The sequence below is a fragment of the Prinia subflava genome, chromosome 3 (genome assembly GCF_021018805.1).
Source record: "Prinia subflava isolate CZ2003 ecotype Zambia chromosome 3, Cam_Psub_1.2, whole genome shotgun sequence".
Classification (NCBI taxonomy): Eukaryota; Metazoa; Chordata; class Aves; order Passeriformes; family Cisticolidae; genus Prinia; species Prinia subflava.
The window spans coordinates 5,366,509-5,387,662 of record NC_086249.1 but is presented as its reverse complement, the minus strand read 5'-3'; the positions used below and the strand labels follow the sequence as shown (position 1 = coordinate 5,387,662).

At 42.5% G+C, this 21,154-nt stretch overlaps 1 protein-coding gene across 4 annotated transcripts in view; it reads left to right on the top strand.

Annotated features, from left to right (window-relative positions):
• APP (amyloid beta precursor protein) overlaps window positions 1–21,154 on the top strand; it is a 212,843-nt gene that overhangs the window by 101,180 nt on the left and 90,509 nt on the right. For all 4 annotated transcript variants that reach the window (XM_063393855.1, XM_063393854.1, XM_063393853.1 and 1 more), the window contains exons 4-5: window positions 10,391–10,503; window positions 11,890–12,083. In XM_063393855.1, the coding sequence (XP_063249925.1) occupies window positions 10,391–10,503; window positions 11,890–12,083 (307 nt within the window). The remainder of the gene's footprint in view (window positions 1–10,390; window positions 10,504–11,889; window positions 12,084–21,154) is intronic.

Here is a 21,154-nt window from a genome sequence, read left to right as displayed (position 1 = left end):
GGAGTAAGCTTGGTAGCTGGGGCATTTTCTCTTGGGAAATACAGAGATACCAGGAGACTTGTCTAGGGGTCAGGGGTTGTGCTCAGCCCCCTCTCCCTGTTTGACCCTCAGGATCAGAGTGGAGACACTTTTGGTTTTGGTGACAGACTGCTGCTGTGCAGGCAATTCGCTGCCACTGCAGAGTTTTTGTCTTTCACTGCTTCTTCTGGGTGAACCTCTGCTCATAAGAGCAGCTGTTGAACTAGGATCTTTTCAACATCTGGCCTCACTGGGAAGGGGACCCTGACCCCCTCTCCCCCTCTGGAGGAAGTGTTCTCCAGGTGCTTGTGGAAGCCTGTCTGCCACCGCCCAGCTCGGCTGTTTCCTGCTGCTGCTTTGGGCTTTTTGCTACGCTTTATTTTGACATCCCATGTCCTCCCAGAGCCTGGCTGCTTCTGTCACAGCTTTGGAGTCTTTGTTGCACTTTGTTTTGCTACCCTGGGTGTGCTCACCTCTGCTGTTCCAGCCTTCTGCTCCAAGGTTCCTGCTGTAGTCCATTTTGCCACCCGGAGTGGCCCTGAGACTGCTGCTGCCAGTGAGTTTGCAGAGGGAGCCCCTTTCCTTGCTCTCTCTCAGCCCGAGGTGCCATTGCCATGTGCAGAGGTGCACTCCACAGCGCCCCCTGCAGCCATGGGGGAATCATTGCACCTGCCCTGCCCGGCCGGGAGCCAGCAGCGCCCCTGGCGGCTGTGACCGGAACTACTCCGGAGGGGAAAGTGCCTGCGGCTGAGAGAGGCTGTTTGTTGGGTTTCTGATTTTGTTTCTTGTTGCTGCCATTGTTCTTGTTTGTTTGTCTTCTTATATATATATACACACACACTAGTAAAGAAATGTTTCCTTTTCCTATATCTTTTCCTGAAAGACCTGTAATTTCAAAGGTATAATAATTTGGAGGGGAAGGGTTCATATGTTCCATCCCAGGAAGGTTCCTGCCTTCCTTGGCAAACACCTGTCTTTCAAACCAAAATAGAAGAATTTAAAGATTGTGTGAATGGTAGCCTTTACTATAATCCAAATTCTTTTGTTAGAGGTTGATTCTTAAGGATTTTCGTAGTATTTGCTGTGTTGAAAAATGAAATTTTTAGACCGGAACTTCTTGTCTTACAGCAAAAAATCTATCATTGTTCCAAGAGTATTTTTCAGATGATAGAATGTCCTTGACTGAAATAAAGTTACTAAATATTAAAATGTGGCATTATAAAATCTGGCAAAACTTTTTGTTTTTTAACAATGTGAGCTGGTAACCTGTTGTGATACACCAGGATGGGGCAATAAAAGAAGTCTCCTACAAACGCAGTGGAGAACTGGACATCCAGGAGGGGGATTAATGGCATTATGGGGGGCAAAGATGATATTTCTAAAACAAAATTAAAATGTGACTTACTGTGTTGACACAATATGTGTTGTGGTGATGTGCAGTTGAAAGTAGAAAGTTTAGCAAGAAGCAACTTGCAGGATGTTGAGCAGGATGTTGGCAGCCTTCTGCTGAATGAATGATGGGCACATGGTGGTGGGTTTTAATGTGGTAACACAACCTCTACTTAGAATTCCCCTTTAGGACTGTTTTCTCCAGATGGCCAGAAACCCATAAGGCAGCAGGGTCTGGGTTTTTCCTGCCCTTCCCTGCAAGAGTGGGGGAGCAGCTACTGGAACTCAAGTAGCTGTTACACTGGCATGTTGGATAACCTGAGAGAATGCAGTGATTTATAAACTCATCAACAGACAAATGGTGCCATCATGGCTTATTATTCGAGTACCTCTGCACAGGACAGATTTCCATCTTTAATCAAAATACAAGAAATGCAGAAGAAAGCAGAAAATTACTGTAAAACAGTGATAAATTTAAGGCAGACAGAGGTAGTGTTGGTGGTGCTAATGACACCGATGCTTTGTGGTTGGTACAAATTTTGCAAGCCTCCTCTTCCAGGGTGTGGTCACAGTTTACCCTGACTCCCTGGGGGAGCAGGAAGGTGCTGGTAAGGACAATGGGGCAGCTTGGGACCAGGGAGGCTTTTAAGTAAGTGGTGCTACCTAGGGAAGTGCTTATCCTGCTTAAGGATCACAGGCAGGGTGTTGAAGACCAGCCTAAACTGATGCAAAGTCGTTTGATGCAAAGATATTGCTGTGTTGGAATTAAAAATAATATTGAAGTTGAATTTGGCAATCCTATCACCTGATAGTAGGAATTACAACCAGCACTGGGCTGGGTTGCTCCATCAGTCAAAGAAATGTAGTATTGCACAGCTCTCTCTGTCATGGCATGTACTGGCAAAGAAAAGTAGTATTACAATTTTGCCTTACTTTTAGAGCCTCTTTTTGGAGGAGCAGGATTGCTCTCTCTTCGTGTGTGCTTGTTTGCCCAGTGTAATCTGTGAGTTACTCACTCAAAAAAGCAAAGAATCCTTGAAATCTTATGACTCAGCATAATTGAAAGTTAAACATGTACAGGAACAATACAGGTGGAAGCTTGCCTGCAAGCCTGAAGTGCTACAAGTGCTTCTTTCTGATAGATTTGTCTTTCTATTAGACTATTCCGAGCAAAATAAACATTGCAATTGTCAAATTACGTCAGTCGAGTTTGTCAAAATGATACTTGAACGTTAATTTAAAAAGAAACAACAAAAATAGAACAAAAGTTTAAAGCTTTGCATTTTTAGTAATTATCATGAAAGGAATGAAAAAAGTTTCTAGAACATGAGCTCTGTGTATGTCTAAATAATGGACAAATAGAATTGAAGATGATAGAAATCACATGTAAAGTTGCAAATGATTGCTATTGCCTAGATTTTCACACATCTAATTTACTATGATTCTATATATTGAAGGAATATTAACATGAGCAGCCATTCTTCTCCCTAGGTCCTCTGTTCCTTCTAAAAGGCAGAGGAGGGCTTGTTCCAGTGGATTGTTTATTTCTGTGAAATTCATTGATTGTTTACAACATGAAGCCTCATCTGAAATGAGAATTTGGGCTACAGGATGCTGTTGCCTTATTTTCAAGCAATATGATTCCATAAAGCAATGCACGTTTTCTGTGTGCTAGTCAAATCTAACACTGTATCTTCACTGACATCTGAACATCTGCTATTTCTGTAGTGTATTGTTATGAGTTGATATAATTAGATGCTCAAAAATTAATGTACTTTATTTTAAATTACATTACATACTCATGCATACTTTTAACAATACGGGAGCCCAAGCTGCGTTGCTCTGAACTTCTGATGTACAACTATCCATCTTCCATTTGCTGGCTGTAACTCAGTGGTACATCCGATTGTGTTACTTTTCACAGAATCATACAGTGGGTCAGGTTAGAAGGGACCACAGTGGGACGTCTGGTTCAACCTCCCTGCTCAAGCAGGATCATCCCAGAACACATGGCACAGGATTGCATCCAAGTGGTTCTGGAATATCTCAAGTGAAGGAGACTCCACACCCTCTCTTGATAATCTGTTCCAGTGCCTGGTCACTGCACAGAAAAGAAGATTTCCTCATGTTCAAGTGGAACTTCCTGAGCATCCATTTCTGCCTGTTGCCTCTTGTCGTATTGCTGGGCACCGCTGAGCAGAGCCTGGTCCATGCTCTGACCCCTCTCTGCAGGCGCTGACAGACATTGATGAGGTCCCCTCTCAGTTGTTTCTTCTCTAGGCTGAACAGCCCCAGCTCCCTCAGCCTTTCCTCATAAGAGAAATGCTCCAGTCCTTCTTCATCTCTGCAACCCCCACTGGACCCACACCAGGAGCTCCCTGTCTCTCTTGGACTCAGGAGCTCAGCACTGGACACAGCACTCCAGGTGTACCTCACCAGGGCTGAGTAGGCTGCAGTTCTGTGTGAAGTCATCATACTCTTGAGTCTTCAGCAATGTCTCTTGTGCTTGCCCACTGCTCAGGCACTTGACTAAATTAAAGCATTAACAGTTGACAATTACTTGTGGCCTGAGAAAGTTCAGGTATGTTTCAGGCTGGTCCCTAAAAAGCTGCAAATTTATGTGAATTTCACTGCAGAATTTGTGTGTGACACCGCTGGGACCTGAGATTTCGTTAAATGAAAATGCAAATTTTGTATTTAGGATTACCAGAAATTGTAGTTACTCATTATTTTTGCAAGGTAATTTTGGATGCCTCTAGAAAATGCTTCTGTTAATTTGCAGGCATTAGGGTGTGCTAGGGAAGGATAAAAATATCTCTTTTTTTTCCCTAGTTAACTAATTGAGTTATGAAAACTAGTTGCTAGTTCCTAGTTGACTAATTAACTTTAAGGGCTTCATATCAAGGGCACTGAAATACAGCAAGGAATTTAGTGCGAAATACACATCTTGGTATGGTATATAGCAAAGGTATATGTTTGTTGATGTCCTATTCATTGGGTGTTGGTTATTTTTTTAATTGTAAGCCCTAAAGGCTACTTCATCAGGTCCCTGAAATGACTCTCTACTCAACAGTAGGGTTGTAGTCTGTGGGATATGAATCTCCTTCAGATGCATAAGAGAGTCCACATCTCCTGGTTCCCTATTGTTACAAATGGCTCCTGAACAGGGACTGAAAGGCAACAAGCAGTTGCTCCGGTGAGGACAACTTGGCTGAACTTTACAGAGGGACTGAAACAAAGCCCGAGGGCTGAAAAGCAGCCCAGGAGCTGAAAAGCTCAGGAGTTGAAAGGAAGCTCATGACAACAATTGACCTTTCCACAGTCGGGGTGGTAGCAGTCGAGAACCATGGGGAGTGATGTTTCCCAGGAATAAAGGAACATGATGGAGACACTGAAACGGATTTTGCAGAAACACAGTAGGAAAGTTGAGTCTACAGATTCAAACAGCTGGACAAAAGACAATGATCCAACTTTTGATAGCAGCAATGTTTTTGACCCTCGGGCATGGGACGCTTTAGAGGACCCTTTGTGGGACCACGTTAGATGAGGCAGCAGAGCACTGGTGGAGCTTTTGTGTTGGAGGTGGACTGTGTGTGCCTCACCACCCATGGTGCATGCGACACCCAGAGACCAGAAAAAGAAGGATGCTCATGGCACCGCCATGCCCAGTCCTTCAGCACCTGCTCCTTCAGCGCTCGCTCCCACCCCGCCCTCTCCTGTTCCTTCCACTCTGCCGCTGCACAAGATGCAAGACTTCGACTGTGAGTTTCTTGGGGCTGTGAGAAGAAAGCCAGAGGGTGGCCCCTGGTTCTCTGATCTCTTTGCACTGGGAAGGGAGCCTGGTATTTCCACCCCCAGTCGGTGGGCAGCGGTGAGAAAACAGTCTCCCGCGGGAGGAGATACAGATTTATTGTGCGCTTTCCTAGTTTTTCACCACCCCAACCAACGACCAAGATGGGAAAGCTTGCCTTATGGTGTCATGAAAGAGCTGTGCTGCTCTGCCATAGACAATGGTGTCAGCACCCCATGCAGTACTAGCCTCTTGGAAACTGTGGTGAACTTGTATACCTTGGTGCTGCACGAATTTAGGCAAATAGCACAGCTTATGCTGACAAGTATACAGTTCTCTGTCTGGATGTTGGAGTGCAGAGACCTCTGCACTGTTCAAGCTATGGACAATTTATGGCAAGCCCTGGGGCACGTTTTGTGACCTGTGGGTGCCAAAGCTCTTATGGGGGAGGGCCGATGCAGGCCGACCGCGGTACAGGCTCGACTGCCTGCGGAAGCTCTTTTGTAGTCAAAGGAGCTCGCTCTGTGGGCTCTTCGTAAAGTGCTGGACAATGTTCTTGCTACAACCTCATTTGTTAATATAAGACAGGGAGCTGATGAACGTTTTATTAAGTTTCTAGATAAGTTAAAAGCCACCCTACATAAGCAAATAGGCAACATCGCCACATGAGAAATGTTACTGAAGCAGTGAGCAGTGGAGAACACAAACCCTGATTGTCAAAAGACTTTACAACCCACTGCGAGCTGCGAGCCCCCTCTGTCATAGAAATGCGTAAGGCTTGTCAGGGAATCGGCAAGGCTTGTCAGAACATGACTTTGCTTTCAAAGGCTCTTGCTACGATGAATGTTAGTTCCCGATGGAGTGTTTGTTTTTCATGCAGGAAGCCAGGTCACATGAGACGTGAATGCCTCTGGAACAGAAGAGGTTCCGGGCACTCAGGCGTATGCCCATGTTGCTGGAAGGGACAGCACCTGTGAAACAATGCTGGTCTAGATTAAATAAAGAAGGGGGGCTGCTCCCAGCTACATCTATGGGCCCTCCAGGAAACCACCAGTGGAGCCACGTGTGGATAGCAAATAAAACCCCGCTGTTCTCATCCCCTCTGCCTTGTGAGCCTGGGCAGCAGATGGCAGTGCCATCAGCCTGGCCTCTGCTGTCACTGTAACTCTTCGCACAGCAATGTGCACTGTTTGCCTTCAGATATCCGGGGACTACTGTGCTGTGGGTGCAGTGCACTTGTGAATGGCAGAGTGTCAACCACAAAGCAGGTTTTTTGTTCTGCCTAAATTCATAGACTGGGATTTTACTGAGGAGATTCAGATAAGGGTTTGGATCCCTGTGCCCCTGTGTCAAATTTCTAAAAGGTTATGAATTGCTCAACTTGTTTATTTCCATGTTAACCCCCCTGGTAGTTTTCCACAAGTTAGAAGTAACAGTGCCTTTGATTTCACTAAGCTGTCACAGATCTCCTGGGCACAATCACTTTCCAGTCATAGACCCACTCTCAAATGTGTTCTTTGGCAGCAAAATGAGATGCTACAAATTGCTGGTATGCTGAATGTACTGTTACAGCTTTCTCAGCATGGCTGGGTCATTGACCCCTGACTCAAGCTGCTAAAGGTCTAGCTGGAGCTAGAGGCCTCTCTGTTCCAAAGCTGTGTCAATTTTGTCACAATAGAAGGTCCTGAAGGTCACACTGCCACTGTGAAACCTTATGTACTATCACTCCGTGTTACTTTGTGGTGACAAGACTGCCCTAGCCAGTGAGGTTTCATGTTGGGAACAAATTCATCATAAGGACCACTGCTGAGCAGCATGTCCCGGTCCTCACCTGGACAACAGATCATCCTGTGTGGTTGGGCCAGTGGCCCTTATTTCGGGAAAAGCTGCAACATCTTCACCGGGTTGTACAAGAACAGCTGCAAGCTGGCCATATAATTCTCACAACCAGCCCATGGAACTCTCCTGTTTTTATTATTCAGAAAAAGTGGAATATGGTGATTGCTGCATGATCTATGGGAACCCTACAGCCAGGGCTACAGTCTCCTGCAATATTGTCCCAATCCTGGACCCTGATAGTGACTGATTTAAGAGAATTTTACTGTGCCACTTCATGAACACGATAGCCCCTGATCTGCATTCTCTGTGCCTTCTTTAATGCTGGTGAGCTCCATCAAATTGTTTGGCCTTTGCAGGTGCAATTGATATCTCAAGTGTCCACCCTCAATTATTTGCAAAAGCTCTTAGTACATCCTTTATTGGGTGTTACAACTGAACAACTCTGTGGTATCCCTGTCAATTTTTATCTTAATTTTATTGAAAAAAAGTAGTTCATGGTTCTTTTGAATTAGTAGAATTAGCAGCTGTGGTTAGGGCTTTTGAAAAATTTCAAGATGAGTTTAGCATTGTTACTGGCTCTGCTTATGTTGTAGGTATTGTGACAAGAATAAAGAAGCTTATATCAAAAAAGTAACTAGCCCATTCTCTTTTCTTTGTTACTGTGATTACGTTTTGCAGTGCAGTTGTATATGAAAAAGTATTATATCCTACATGTACATTCCCATACTAGTCTTCCTGGTCCCACCTCTGAAGGTAATGCCTGTGCAGACCAGCTAGCTGGGGCTGTTATTGTGCCAGATGTTTTTTCTCAGGCACATCTGTCACATGGGTTTTTCACCAGAGTGCAGCAGCTCTTCGAAAACAATTTCAGCCTACACACGAGCAAGCCCAGCAAATTGTGCAAGCCTTTGCCAGCTGTCAACAGGTTGCACCCTTGCCTGCCCTCAGAGTTAATCCCCGGGGACTTTTTCATTTGTGGGGGTATGCCATGTCACAGGTATTCCGCATTGCTGTACACATCAAGCCATTGTTGCTCAAGTCCATGTCGTTAAAACAAAAAACAGGGAGTGTGGGAATGGGATATACCTCCCACAAAAGACTGAAGAAAGCCATACATGTTCTTATTTTTTAATATCACGTTCAGAACGACCAAACCCCCATCCAATGGCATTTTGGTAAATCACAGGCTCATTTAGAAAAAGCCAAGGTACTTGTTAGGAATCTTGAAAGTGGGAAATGGGAAGGCCCCTTTGCGTTGATAACCTGGGGGCAAGGATACACTTGTGTTTGCACTGATTCCAGTCCAAGATGTGTACCTGCAGGAGTGGTTCAACCAGCCTTAGATATTCTAGCTCCATAATCAGCTTAGGGGGAAGTCTTCTGAAGTCATGTTCCTAAGTGATATTTGTAAAGTTTTTAGGCAATTTTGTACGTATTTTAGGGAAACCTTCTCAGTCAAGGCTTGGGGCTCTGGCCAAGCTCTAGCCCTGGCTGACAGGAGATTATACCATCAGATCCAGGTGTTTTCGCTGTAAAAGTGTAATCAAGTCACTTGGACTTGCTGGTCTGATCTTAAAAAAACCCTCTATCAAGGTAAACTTGGTAGTCTTACCTGGGAAAGGCTCTCCAAGTCTTCATTCTGAAATGGGACTCGCCAGCAATTGCAGACTCTGGGTGATGGTAAAGGTTTTAGACAATTTGAAATTGTTTCTCAAGGTTGTCTCTGTTTAATTCTTGGGAAGGAGATGTGTGCGGTTACCAGTTATTGACTGTTTGCATCTAGGCGTATGTTTACAGCTTTTGGAAAGTTGTTATGGTTATTATCGATGTCACTGTTATTAACGTTTTAGGAGTACTGTGGGTTTTTCTTAGTAGGTTTTTATTGCTTAATAAATAAATAAATAAATAAATAATTCACGGGGAGATGTGGAATATGGGGTTATATTTGTTGAAGTTGTTAAGGCTGATGTTCACCAGAAGACCCTGTGGGGAAGGCAAAGGTGCAGGCTGGATGGTTGGAAGTTTGTTGGGGGGTGAGGGGCAGTTATGAGGAGGAACGTGTGCACAGCACATGAATGGGAAGATGATAGGATGATAGGACACGTGGGCAGCAGCACTGCAGCTGAGCCAGCCAATGGGTGCCCTTCTTCTTTTAGGTTCTGGTTCTGTCTGGTGGAAGTTAAGGCTCTGTAAGGGGAGTGATTTCTACAATAAAGGAATCTCCTTCAGATGCATAAGAGAGTCTATGTCTCTTGGTTTCCCATTGCTGCAGTAGGCCTCCCATTTTGATCAGTTAACCTATTATTACATCCTAGAAGCTATTGGACCATCTTGATTCTTTCATATAACACAAACTGTAGTTTTTTATAGGCTACAGACAAGTGGACATTAGGGAGCTGATTTATGCCGGCTGAGTCATGTGCTATCATAATCCAGTATCTGTTCAGTATATACATTTCTATAAACTACTCTGTAATTTTACCTTTGAAAAATATCTTTAAGAGAGTTTGGGGTTATTCAATTGCAATGCCAGAATTGCACAGAATTACGGTGATTTTAGTCTAATAAATCATATTACTTAGCACTTTAGTGTCTGAATACTGATGCTGTGAGCAGTGTTTATTTCATAAGCATGTAAATTTTTGTTCTGCTGTTGAAGATGGAACAATCTCTTTGGTCAGTTATGTCCTTGGGAAAAAAGGCTCTTCACTCACTTCAATCTGACCAGATATTCTGGTGATCATGAATTATCTTGTTTCTTGGCTGATGAGTTCTACTTGCTTATCAGCCTTCTGGACTAACCTGAATTCATCTGGCTGATGAAATGAGGATGCAATTAAGAGGCTGCAGCAACAAAAATAACTAAGTTGACTGTGGTGCTGTTAGCACTGTATCAATGGAAATATTCTCAAATGCTTTGAAACAAGGTGTTGGTGTCATTTGTTTTATGTTGAACATGGAAGTATTTCAGAACAGGTCATACCCTCTCCCTACTGCTATTAAGTTGCAAGAGGCAGTTGTCCCTTCCTGCCTCTGTTGTCCCCTTCCTGGAACTATATCTGCCAACTCCTGACTTCATGTTGCACAGCACATATCTGCAATGGGCCCTGCAAGTTTTATTATGCTGAAGTTTTCATAAACAAATACGTCTGAGTTCAAAGGCCAGAGCTCCTTTTCAATGGCAGGTTGGAAGAAAGTCATAATTGAAGCACCATCTAGAAACTGTTTCATTTTCTGCAAACCTGCCACTCATTCACGAAAGCTGCTAGGAGCAGCGAGAGGTTTAACAGGGTGAGATATTGGAAGCAAAAGTAATATTTGTTGGATGTTCATTTCTTTTCTTTTCCCTTCCAGTGGGCGAGTTTGTGAGTGATGCCCTTCTGGTGCCAGACAAGTGCAAGTTCCTTCACCAGGAAAGAATGGATGTGTGTGAAACTCATCTGCATTGGCATACTGTTGCTAAAGAGGTATATTCATCTGTCTTAAAATTTCCTGTCTTCCTTCTTTAAAACTGTGTCACTCTTCTGAGGATGACTTTAAATATAACAGCAACATGGAAAACAAAAAGCAATACTTTCAAATGTTTGAATGAATGGCATTTTGGGGTTTTTTATAAGGTAGGAAATGGGAGTCAGAGCACAGTAGAGTCCATGACTGAATATTTACCACTGACCTTTGAACATTTATTCTCTTTCATAGCACTACTTTTTTCTTCACATTCACTCACAAACTCACTATGTTTTCTGCTTCCTCCATTTTCCTGTGTTAGCACTGGAACTAAATGCCTAGGATTTGCCTTGAATCGTCCTGGGTGGATATTATCCACTATTTATCATGGATATTGGTATGCCAAATGCCCACAGAGATCAAACAGGCCTGAGGGAGTGCACTATGTCAAATTCAGCAGGAAAGGGTAGTAGAGCTGATCAAACTAGGACTAGCCAAAGGCATTTTGCAGGCACAGTTTCTACAATTTAACAGTGCTTTATTGAAAATAGAAATATACTTAGTATTACGATTACTTGAACTTTTTTCCTTATGTAGAGAGATTTTAGGAATAAAAACTGAGATCAATTTCCAGGATTTCAGATAGCTGCTCTTAGCTTGTATGTTATTCCACCTTCTGGAGATGAAATTTGAAACATGATCAGCAGCTTTTCAAATTTTCAGTTCTTGCTTGAATTATACTTAAATGAAACATCTAAGGTACCAACCTTCACACAGGAAAATTCTAGTTCATTTTGGCTGCTTGCAAACTTGAAATGGCAATAGCCTGGAAGAACATCATCACTGTGTGTCACTGAACTATTTTCATTTTTTCACTTGTGTATAATTATGCCCAACTGTCTTCTGAAGCAGACTAGGTGGTACTGTACTGGCAGAGGTGTGAGACCAGACGCAGTGTGTTTCCAGTGTAAGAGGTATTTCAAATGTTGATTTCCTTGCGACAAAGTCCTCAATAGCATTAATGCTATCAGGATTGGGATTAATACACCAAATAATTATTCTGTCATCACATTTTCTGTTTAGGAGGCAGAGCCTGTGAGGATTTTAGACAGGAATATATGGAGTTATCATGTATATAGGAGGAGACAAGCCTTTTGTTCTGGGAAAGACTGATAGAAGAGCTTGTTGCTTACAGTGGACAGAGGTAGGGAGCTGCTTACAGTCAAGTAGTGAATGGAAGTGTGACCTTTCTAAATCGTGTTTCAAATACTAGAGATCATGCAGTTCACCAGCTTTAACTTCCTAAGGCAGTGTGCAGCCCCTTCATATTTTCTCAAGGTTTGTGACATTTTTAGTCTTCCTCCATGACAATATTGTTGCTACTTTTCTTTCCCTCTTTTCTCCAGTCCTGTAGTGAGAAGAGCATGAATCTGCACGACTATGGGATGCTGCTGCCCTGTGGAATCGACAAGTTTCGTGGTGTGGAGTTTGTCTGCTGCCCATTAGCAGAGGAAAGCGAAAATCTTGATTCAGCTGATGCTGAAGATGATGATTCAGATGTCTGGTGGGGCGGTGCAGATGCAGACTATGCAGATGGAAGGTACAGTAACTACTTGTTATTAAGATGCCAAAAATCTGTCAAAAAGACCTTGGCATAGAAGGGTCTTTGCACCTTATACGTGAACTTGCATTTACAGTGGTTGAAAGCATCAGTGTTCTACTCCTTTTATTTTTAGGCACACATTTTGGTGCCTTTATAATTTCTTCAGTGAGAATTATTGCCATACGTATAACAAAAATGTTTAAATTCATATTTTTTGACAGATAAATGACAAATGGTCACTTACTCCTAAAATGCTTCATTTGCAGTCTGGAGTACTGCAGCAGATATCAGCCAACATAACCAGTGGAGGTTTTGCAATGCCTTAATTTGTAATAGGCATTAGCTATGCGCTGTTATTGCTGTAAGAATATTTTTCTGCTAACAATTAATTTCTAAACATAATCTAAAAGAAAATGTGTTTTATTATCTAGCCTTTGACAGTTTTGTAAATGTGCTGTTGTTGAGAAAGGAACGTGGAGGTTTCCTTTGCGAGCCAGTGATGGTGAGAAGATACCATCCCTGTCCTTACCCTTCCCATCCCTTGTGCATGTAGGCTAATTTTGAGCCAGATATGAGTTATGAGTGTGTTGTAACACTCAATGGTAACTAAGTGGTCTGGTGCTGTTAAGGCCTTTTCATATCATTCTCCTGAGCATGTCAGACAGCAGTTGGAAGAACAGAGTACCATGTCATGTCCTTGTGACTGGATGCCAACAACTTGCAAAGATGGCTTTCTTCATAAACTGAGATCAGTGTTCAAATTCTGTTTGCTCCCCAGGCTTTCAACACTTTATACTGTGCTAATGGATTGTTTCTACTTCTTTTTGTACAAATAATGCACAAAGTCTAAAACTTGTGAATGATTGCAAGTGACTTCAAGGAGTACCTAGAAAATAAATGGGGACCAAATTATGTGAATAATGCAGAAATTTAATAGGTCTGAATTGTGTTATGTTTGGACTTGTTAATAATCTAGATGGAAATAATTTGAAGAACAGTGCAGAGATGAAGGACAGAGATGAATTGCTGTAATTTGATGAAATGAGGTGGCATTAATACCTAGAATAATGAGAACCTATATCATGGTGGGCAACTAAATCTTTCCTGACAAAGCATTAGTAAGTGTTGCAAGATAGAATCCTTTGTGAATAATGGAATAAGTTTAAAATAAATACTTTCCCATGGTAATTTCCAGTTTTCTGTCATAAACAGGAGTGAATGGTCAGACTGTTTGATGCAAAAGCCTGCATCAAAGGACTTTGCATATTCCATATTGATATCTTTGGACTTTCTTCTGATTTGTACTTTTATCGTCTGTTAGTGTCACTGTTTATAACCCTTTCAGTAGGATTTGTAAAGCTGACTTTGGACTGTTGCTGTGTCATTTCTGTATATTTAATTTAGTTTTTGATTTGGTGTGTGTCCTGGTTTAGGGCAAATTTGGGAGGAAACCTCCAAATAGGTCCCTCTGGGAAAGTGAACCCAAACGGCCCCTCCCCCTAACCGATCCGGGAAAAGAACTTCCTTGGAAAAAAGTGGAAAAAACTATTTATTTAATAAACAAAGTTCCCACAAGCACAAAGAGTGAATATGAAACAATAAAACCTTTCATTGCTCTGAAATGAGATGGTAAATTCAGAAAGTCCCTGCCGTGGGGACTCAGCTCGCTCAGTCTCTTATCAGTCCTTCCAGAGGTTCAGGCCCCGGTGGGCTACAGGTTCAAGATCCTGGTGCTCCTTTGGGTTTTTTAGTCTGGAGCAGGTTTAAACAGTCCCAAGAAAAAGGGGAAAAGAACAACCAGTCCATAGAGCTTCACTGCCTCAGCTAGCTAAACTAACTAAAAGCAGAGAGATCTCAGTCCCATTACTGTCTGCACCTCAGATGAACCCACGTCTGGACAAGGAATGCGCAGGAGTGAGAGCTGTTTTCAAAATAAATTTTGCACTTCTTCTTTCCCTGCTTCTCTCTCAGAGCCAGTCTTAAAGGCACAGAACTTAACATACAGCACAAACAGAACAGACGATTGGGGATACAAGCATCATAAAGTCACCCTAGGACAGTCTATAAATGTTCTGTCATTCTAAGAAATGAGTGCAGACCTTGTTCTAATTGAAATGTTTGGTTTTTTCATTATATAAATATATATACATGCAAGATAGATCTATCCATCTGTATTATATATCTGTTACATATTGTATATAGATAACATATTTATTATACATACACCTATATATGCAGTACATATCTTATACATATAAGATCAAAAATGCCAAAATTATTTTAAATAAAAGAGCTCAAAGGGGTATAGACTACTTCTGTTTGTAAGGCAGATACCTGCTTTATTTCTGTCTTTTTTGTGTTTGTCACTGAACATTTACTCTTCTAAGTCCATTTTCTTCCTTATAAGGCAGTTTAATATCTGAAGAGATGAGTTCAAGAACAACTTCATAAATCTTGAATTCTCTAGGAATGGGAGCTGTAATTGCATTTCAATCCATTTCTGAAATTCCAAGCAAATACTGATTTATTTTTTAACCTCTCCTCTCACAGAAGTGCTTGCAAAAGGAAAATGAAAGATCCTTCTGTGGGGCACTTGTCCTTCATTTGCAGATGAAGAGCCATGCAATTGGTAGTTCTTTTAGACTGACTCACTCGTATTTCTTGCTGCCTCTTAAGCCAAGTACATTTAGGCTGTGTGGGTTGGAGCTAGAAATACTCTTGAACATTAGTTATATATATGTATACATTAAAAAAAATTCTTACATGGCAGTACATGGTAATTCAAATTTTGTGTGTGTGTATATTTATTCATGTCTGAGCATATGTTGATGTGGCTATCAATACACATATGCCTTAGTCCTAAACTGATTGTGAGGGAGAAAGGAAATATAAGGTAGGGGAACACTTTGCTAATGGTAAATTGCCAATATTCTCTGCTATTTAAGCACCTCTGTTTGAAGTGTTTACTCAAGTCTACATTTGTCACCTTACATGGGGACCCAAGTCAAAGTGAAGGTGACATGTTTGAGGTGGAGGTGACAAGCTGAAAAGCACATGATTATATTCCTGTTTCTCAAACCTATGACAGAGCAGAATATTTTGAGACAACTTTATATCTCAATCTATGAGATAAAAATTTTAAAATATTTACATTTATGGTTCTGAATGTGTAGAGGAAAGCACGTTGCAGCTATTCAGTTAATAAATGCCCTTTTTCGGACTGTTTTGAGTTGTTCCTAAGGCACTGTATTTTATTTTTTTGCTTTGTGAAAGATGTTTTCTGCAGGGGGAAGAAAAGCTCAGCTGTATGTGTTAGCCACACAGAGGGCATGTGGAGGCAGCCTGGGCTGTGGTGCCTCATAGTTGGGTGTCCTTCCTACCCAATGTCTGACCACCACCTGGGTCTGGATGTAAAAGGATGTGAATTCTTTGTGGTGTGGCTTGTTGGCAGTACTTGGAGGAAGGTGGGAGGGTGTATTTTGATGATATATATACCCATTTTATTCATGAGGCCAAAAGGCAGGATCCACATGTGCTTTTGAAATTGTCTTGCCATGCTCGTCCTGAAATAGTCTGTAACTCTGACAAAGAGGTCACAAGCATTTTTAAGCACTGGAGTTCCTTGTTGCTATCCACACCTTTATTTAAATTTTGCCTTGAAGTCTGGCTGAGGGACAGTCAGATGTAGGTGCTGACTTTCAGCATAACTGCAGACCTCTCCCTGCATGGCTGCAGCTCAGTCAAGTGACCTGCAAGCACTGGCTGCCCTTGAAACTTAGCACAGCCTGGTGGCCCTCTCTCTGTGTGTGGGAGCTAGCTGGAAGATTTGGTGTTCTTGATGTCCAGAATTGAATTCCTTTAGGAGTGATGGCCAAGCTGGAAACTTCCAGGTTTTCTCTGTTCTGGTTTGAAAGATAGGTGTCTGCCAAAGAAGTTAGGAGGCTCCCTTGGCATGGCAAATGTATCCCCTTTTCTCTGAATTATTATTTTTGAAATTAAGGGGACTCTTGGGCAAAGATATGAGAATAGGAATGGCAGACCACTCAGGGACCAGGTGGGAATGGCAGCTCGGCCGGGACGGGAAGGGATGGAGGAGAGGCTTTGCTTCACAACCCCCGGGGACAGTCAGTCCCGGTGCCCTGCAGGAGCACCAAGCTGGGCGGGCAGGATGTCTCAGCAGGCAGGGAGTGTGGGGCTAGAGTGCAGTAAAAAATTGGAACAGTGCCAAAGAACCGGGGTGGGGGGGGACAGCAGCAGCCGGGCTCCCAGCAGAGCAGGGAGAGGCGAGCTCAGGATCCCGGGCACCCGGGCAGGTGGTGATAGGTCCCTCTTTTAGTGAGGTAGGTGATCGTAAGGTCTCAGTTCAGTGGCTGCTCTCACAAGCAGAGGCTCACCTCGTGGCAGAAGAAACAGCTCCCAGCTGGGCTCCAGAAGCAGTAACAAATTCCATTCCCCAAGCAGCAGCTCTGGCTGTCCACTTCTGAAGCCAAAAGAGAAAGAGAACTAGCACTTGACCCAACCTCTCTTTTACTTGTCCAATTCCCGTTGTATCTCTGCCCCTCAGAGAGAAACTCCCAGATAAGAGAAGTGCAATAAGAGAAGTGCAACCAAATGCCTTCCTACCCTGAACTTGCCCACTTCTTTTGTTTTTCTGAAGCACCCAGTTGTTAGTGTTTTCTAGCAACTTATGGAAAAAAAATTCTATAATTCAAAAGGAACAAAAGGAAAGAAACCTCACCCCCAACATCTGTCTACATCTGCCTCATATCCACCTGTCCTTATCTTCCTGTCAATGTGTGTTGGACCTCACAGGCTTTCCTTCCGACTAGGAAAGCAATCTGCTGCCATTTTTCTACTTTGACAGCAGGAAAACTAAAGCACTAGAAGTCTCACTATTGAGAGTTGTGTGGAAAGTTTTTCCTAAAGTCCCATAGTTCAGGAGCAGGAGATGGTGCCTTAACTTCATCCAAGTCTTTCTAGACCATTTATATATATATTTTTAAGGTCCAAAATAGGAGATTTCATTTCTCATTGTTTTCCCCTCAGTAGATTAGGCAAAATTTATTTTATCTGTTTGCTGAAAAAAGGTATAAAATGCTGATATAGTGATGGGATAGTGTTGTAAATGTTGCATTGTAGGGAGTAGCATATTTTATAATGGTTTGATTTACAGCTTATGAGAAGCTTCTGCCAAGCAAAGTTTTATGGTTTGTTCATACTTTCCATTAGCATAGTTAATGCAGTAGCTTTTTTTACTACAGTAAATAATCCAAAAGAACACAGTCTATTTTGTGCTGATAATTAGGCATCTGTGAAATAAAACTAAAATAAATTTGTGCAATATAGCAGGATAATCATGTTCTCTGACTTAGCAACCCTGTATCAGACTGAGCTTAAGGATTAGTGCTCGTCTACCAGATACTGAAAAAAATGTAGTTGAAATTATGTATCTTTTTGACTCAGTGAACAGCTTTGGGGTTTTTTTGTCGGTAGTATCTGAAAAAAATTATTTTTTTCCTAACTGCCTCCTTCAGTTAAAATCCAAGAAATCCCAAAAGGCATTAAAAGCTGGTAGATTTCTGTAGTGTTGAAAGCAGCATTATATATGTGCCTGTTGTGCTGAACAGCTTCTGGGTGACTGTCGTGGTTGCGGGGGAGGTGAATTTTTTCCAGGGAGATGTAGGCAGTCCAATCAGTGATCAGCTTTTCTGCTAGCACCTAGATTAGTCACTCAGAAGTTTAGACACGCCTCTAAAGACACAAAGAGTTAAAAGCAAGAGTCTAGGAGGTTCAGCCTCTTTTGGGTTCCAGTTTCAGCAGTAGAAACATCTCCTCTCCCCTGCTCAGCTCTGGGCTGAGTGGGGGAGGGGGAAGCCACGTGGCCAGGCTCAGGACAACCACGCGGTAGAACTAAAGTAAGCTGGGGCCCGGGGGGAGAAGAGAGGGGACAGGACTGGAACTGAGCTGCCCCATCCAGAATGGAGGGGTAGAAAACTGTAGAAGTGCCTTCTGTGTGTGCTCACCCCCCTCCCCCCCAAACTCCGGGAGAAGGTGCCCAGCCAGGTGGGAGTTGCCGAGCCTGGGAGTGCCTCAGCCTGCAGCACCCTGCCGAGAAGAAACTGTTAACCCTTGCTTGGCAGAAAGAAACTTTTCTTAGACATTGATTCTCATGACTAGTAGTTTCAGAGAGAAAGAAACGACCTGGGACCGAGATGATAAAGCATGATTAAAAAGAACCTGATAGAAGAATGAGAGGAGTAGCCTTCTGAGCTAGACTTCTCTTGCATAATATCAGCCATAGACTGAACTTGAGTCTCTTTTGAACATAAACTGCATTTTTGAGTAGATACAGCTGCCCTTGCTTTTGCTACAGTGACTAGCACTTGAAAAGTAGAGCGAACAGAGAAAAAGAAAGAGAGGGTGAAGTAGTGCCCTCTGCCCTCAGGGCAGACCTGCTCCTAGAACCCCGGCCCCTGGGTAAAAAGGGAGAGAGCTCGGCATACAAGTATCCTTAAAAAGCCCTGTATATAGTTTTAGCCTATGAGACAGCAATGAGAGCGCTAGACATAAAAAAAAGAGAGAGTCACCCGACTTCTCTAAGCAGTGCCACAAGTAACATAAGAACACATAAAGAGTAGACCTGTGTGTTCTAGAGAACAGTCTGTAGTGCCAGAGAGACTCCTCTCTCCCTTGCTGAATTGAAGATTAGTTTTTTTTTTAGTAGTAATTGTTTGATCTAAAACCCAAAGGTTAGTCTGAGAAAAGTAATAAGTAGAGAAGTAAAGACTAAGAGAAGAAATGTTCTAAGAAGTTTTTATTTCTGTTTCTGTGTGTGTTTAAGAGTATTTCTGTCCCTGTTCTTATGTAATTAATAAAGTTTTAGTGAGTTTTTTTTTTGTTTTCAAGATTTAAGCCTGCTCTGCTCTGTTCCTGATCACATCCCACAAAAGTTGTTAGAAAAAAAACATATATTCATGAGTGCATTAACATCTAGCCAGTGCCAACCCATGACAGTGACACTCTGTGCTTCTGTGGGGGAGAGGAGTGACAGGACCCATAAGAATTGCTTTGCTTAATAATTTGTTATAAAATCTGCACTTAAGATGGAGGAAGTGTATATTTAATTTCTTTCACTATCTAGCTCTTCTTACATATTCATCTATGACTTTCATGGTACAAGGATATCAATACACGTGTTACCCAGTGTCTTCCCTTCAGAAACATCTGCAAATTAACCTGAGCATCAAATTAGTTACTATCGAAATTCCCCAGAGTGCGGCCATTAAATCACGCTGTCACAAAGTAGGGTTAAATTGGTCACAGTTTTGCAGTGCCCTGACCTTTTATAACAACACACAAACTTCTGTCCCACTGCTGCCTTGCAGAAGGCAGGCAGATAGACAATCAGCATATCTGCCTGTAGCACAAGTTTCTGAAAAACACCTTAAAATCTCAAGAGACACATAAGCAAGTAAACTTAATAGTATACAAGAGTTTGCGTAAGAATTTTAAAAGTCAAATTTAATGGGATTTAGTCACTTCACACTTGAGGAAGATTCTCTTTCCTTTGGTGTTACTTTTTGTTTGGATCTCTGCATGCCAAAGTGGTGGGAGATATATTGCAGACAGGAAGATGTTGATGTTTTAACTGCAAATAGAGTTGAAAGCAAGCAAATGCTACAAACTCCGTGGTATACTCTGTGCTCATGGTGTTCATTGGCAAGGACTGTTCAAAATGTGAAATCCTCTTGCACTTTCTTTTCCCGTTACATATTCCCGTGTTCTTCAGACTCTTCTTTTTGCCGTTTATCTCTCCATCCACCCCAGAAAAATGTGTCTGGAAATACAGCAGGAAGAGAAAGCCCTTAGGGCAGAATTGTTTGACCCAGTTATATTTTATATTATCTGACCAAGCAGACAAGTAATCAAAAAGCTCTAATCTTCAGTATCTATTTCTTTGATGAATACTCTCTGTTCTTTGGCATTTGCTGGAGGAAGTAAATGCAGCTCGAACATGGAGAGAAAAAGGATAAACTAGGAAAAATCAGATGGTGGTGATGGTGTTTTAAGCAAAGCTGGAGGGAGGAGGCCAGCTCGGATACCTGGAGCAGAGCCAGGCTGTGTCTGTGTGAGCCCTGGGGTATTACAGTCCCCTTGCAGTAGGAAGGGCTGCATGGCTGATAAACTGGCGTGATAATGGAGGGTTGTGAAGGAAGAAGTCATGGGAGAGGACCAGATCTTTCAGAGATTCTTACTACTTTAATCTTTCATTTCCTGTGCATTTCCTCATGCTTGTATCTAGTATCTTGTATCAGTGACATGGTGTATCTTGATGGTTCATCTCTCTCTGTCCTCCTTTCCCATTGTTCTTGATGTTGTCTTGTGACACTCAGTCAGAAATCTGAGCCATAATTGGAAGTCCAGCTCTGAGTCCAAAAGACTTGCTCGCAAAAGTAGGATCACAGAATGATAAAAATTGGAAGAGACCTTCAAGGTCATCTAGTCCAACTGTGAACATTATAGCCAACAGCACCATCATCCTCAAGTGCCGAATCTTCACCCGCCACATCCAGATGTCTCTTGATCAGTTCTAGAGACAGTGACTCCACCACCTCCCTTGACAACTTATTTCAATGCCTAACCACTCTCTCAGTGAATTTTTTCTTTTTCTGATATCTAATCTAAACCTCCCATGGAAGAACTTGTGCTCGTTTCCTCTCGTTCTTTCGCTTGAGACATGGCAGAAGGGATGCACCTCCACTTCACTACGCCCTCTTGTCAGGGAGTTGTAGAGAGAGAAAGTCGCCCCTGAGCCTCCTTTTCTCTAGGCTGAGCCCACCCCTGCTTCAATGTCTTGGGATGATTTTATGATGATTAGTCTATTCCCTTGCTGTCTGCTCTATGCTCCAAAAATGGTTACTGTAGGTTTAAGGTGAGTCCAAGTAGCGGGGGTTGGAACCTTGGGCCTCTTGTGCAGGCTTTTTCAAAGCCTTGCTCTTCAGGCATCCGTGCTGCTGTGTGGACTGCGTTCTCTTTTTAGCTTGGTTTTTTGTCAGCTTAGTTAAGAA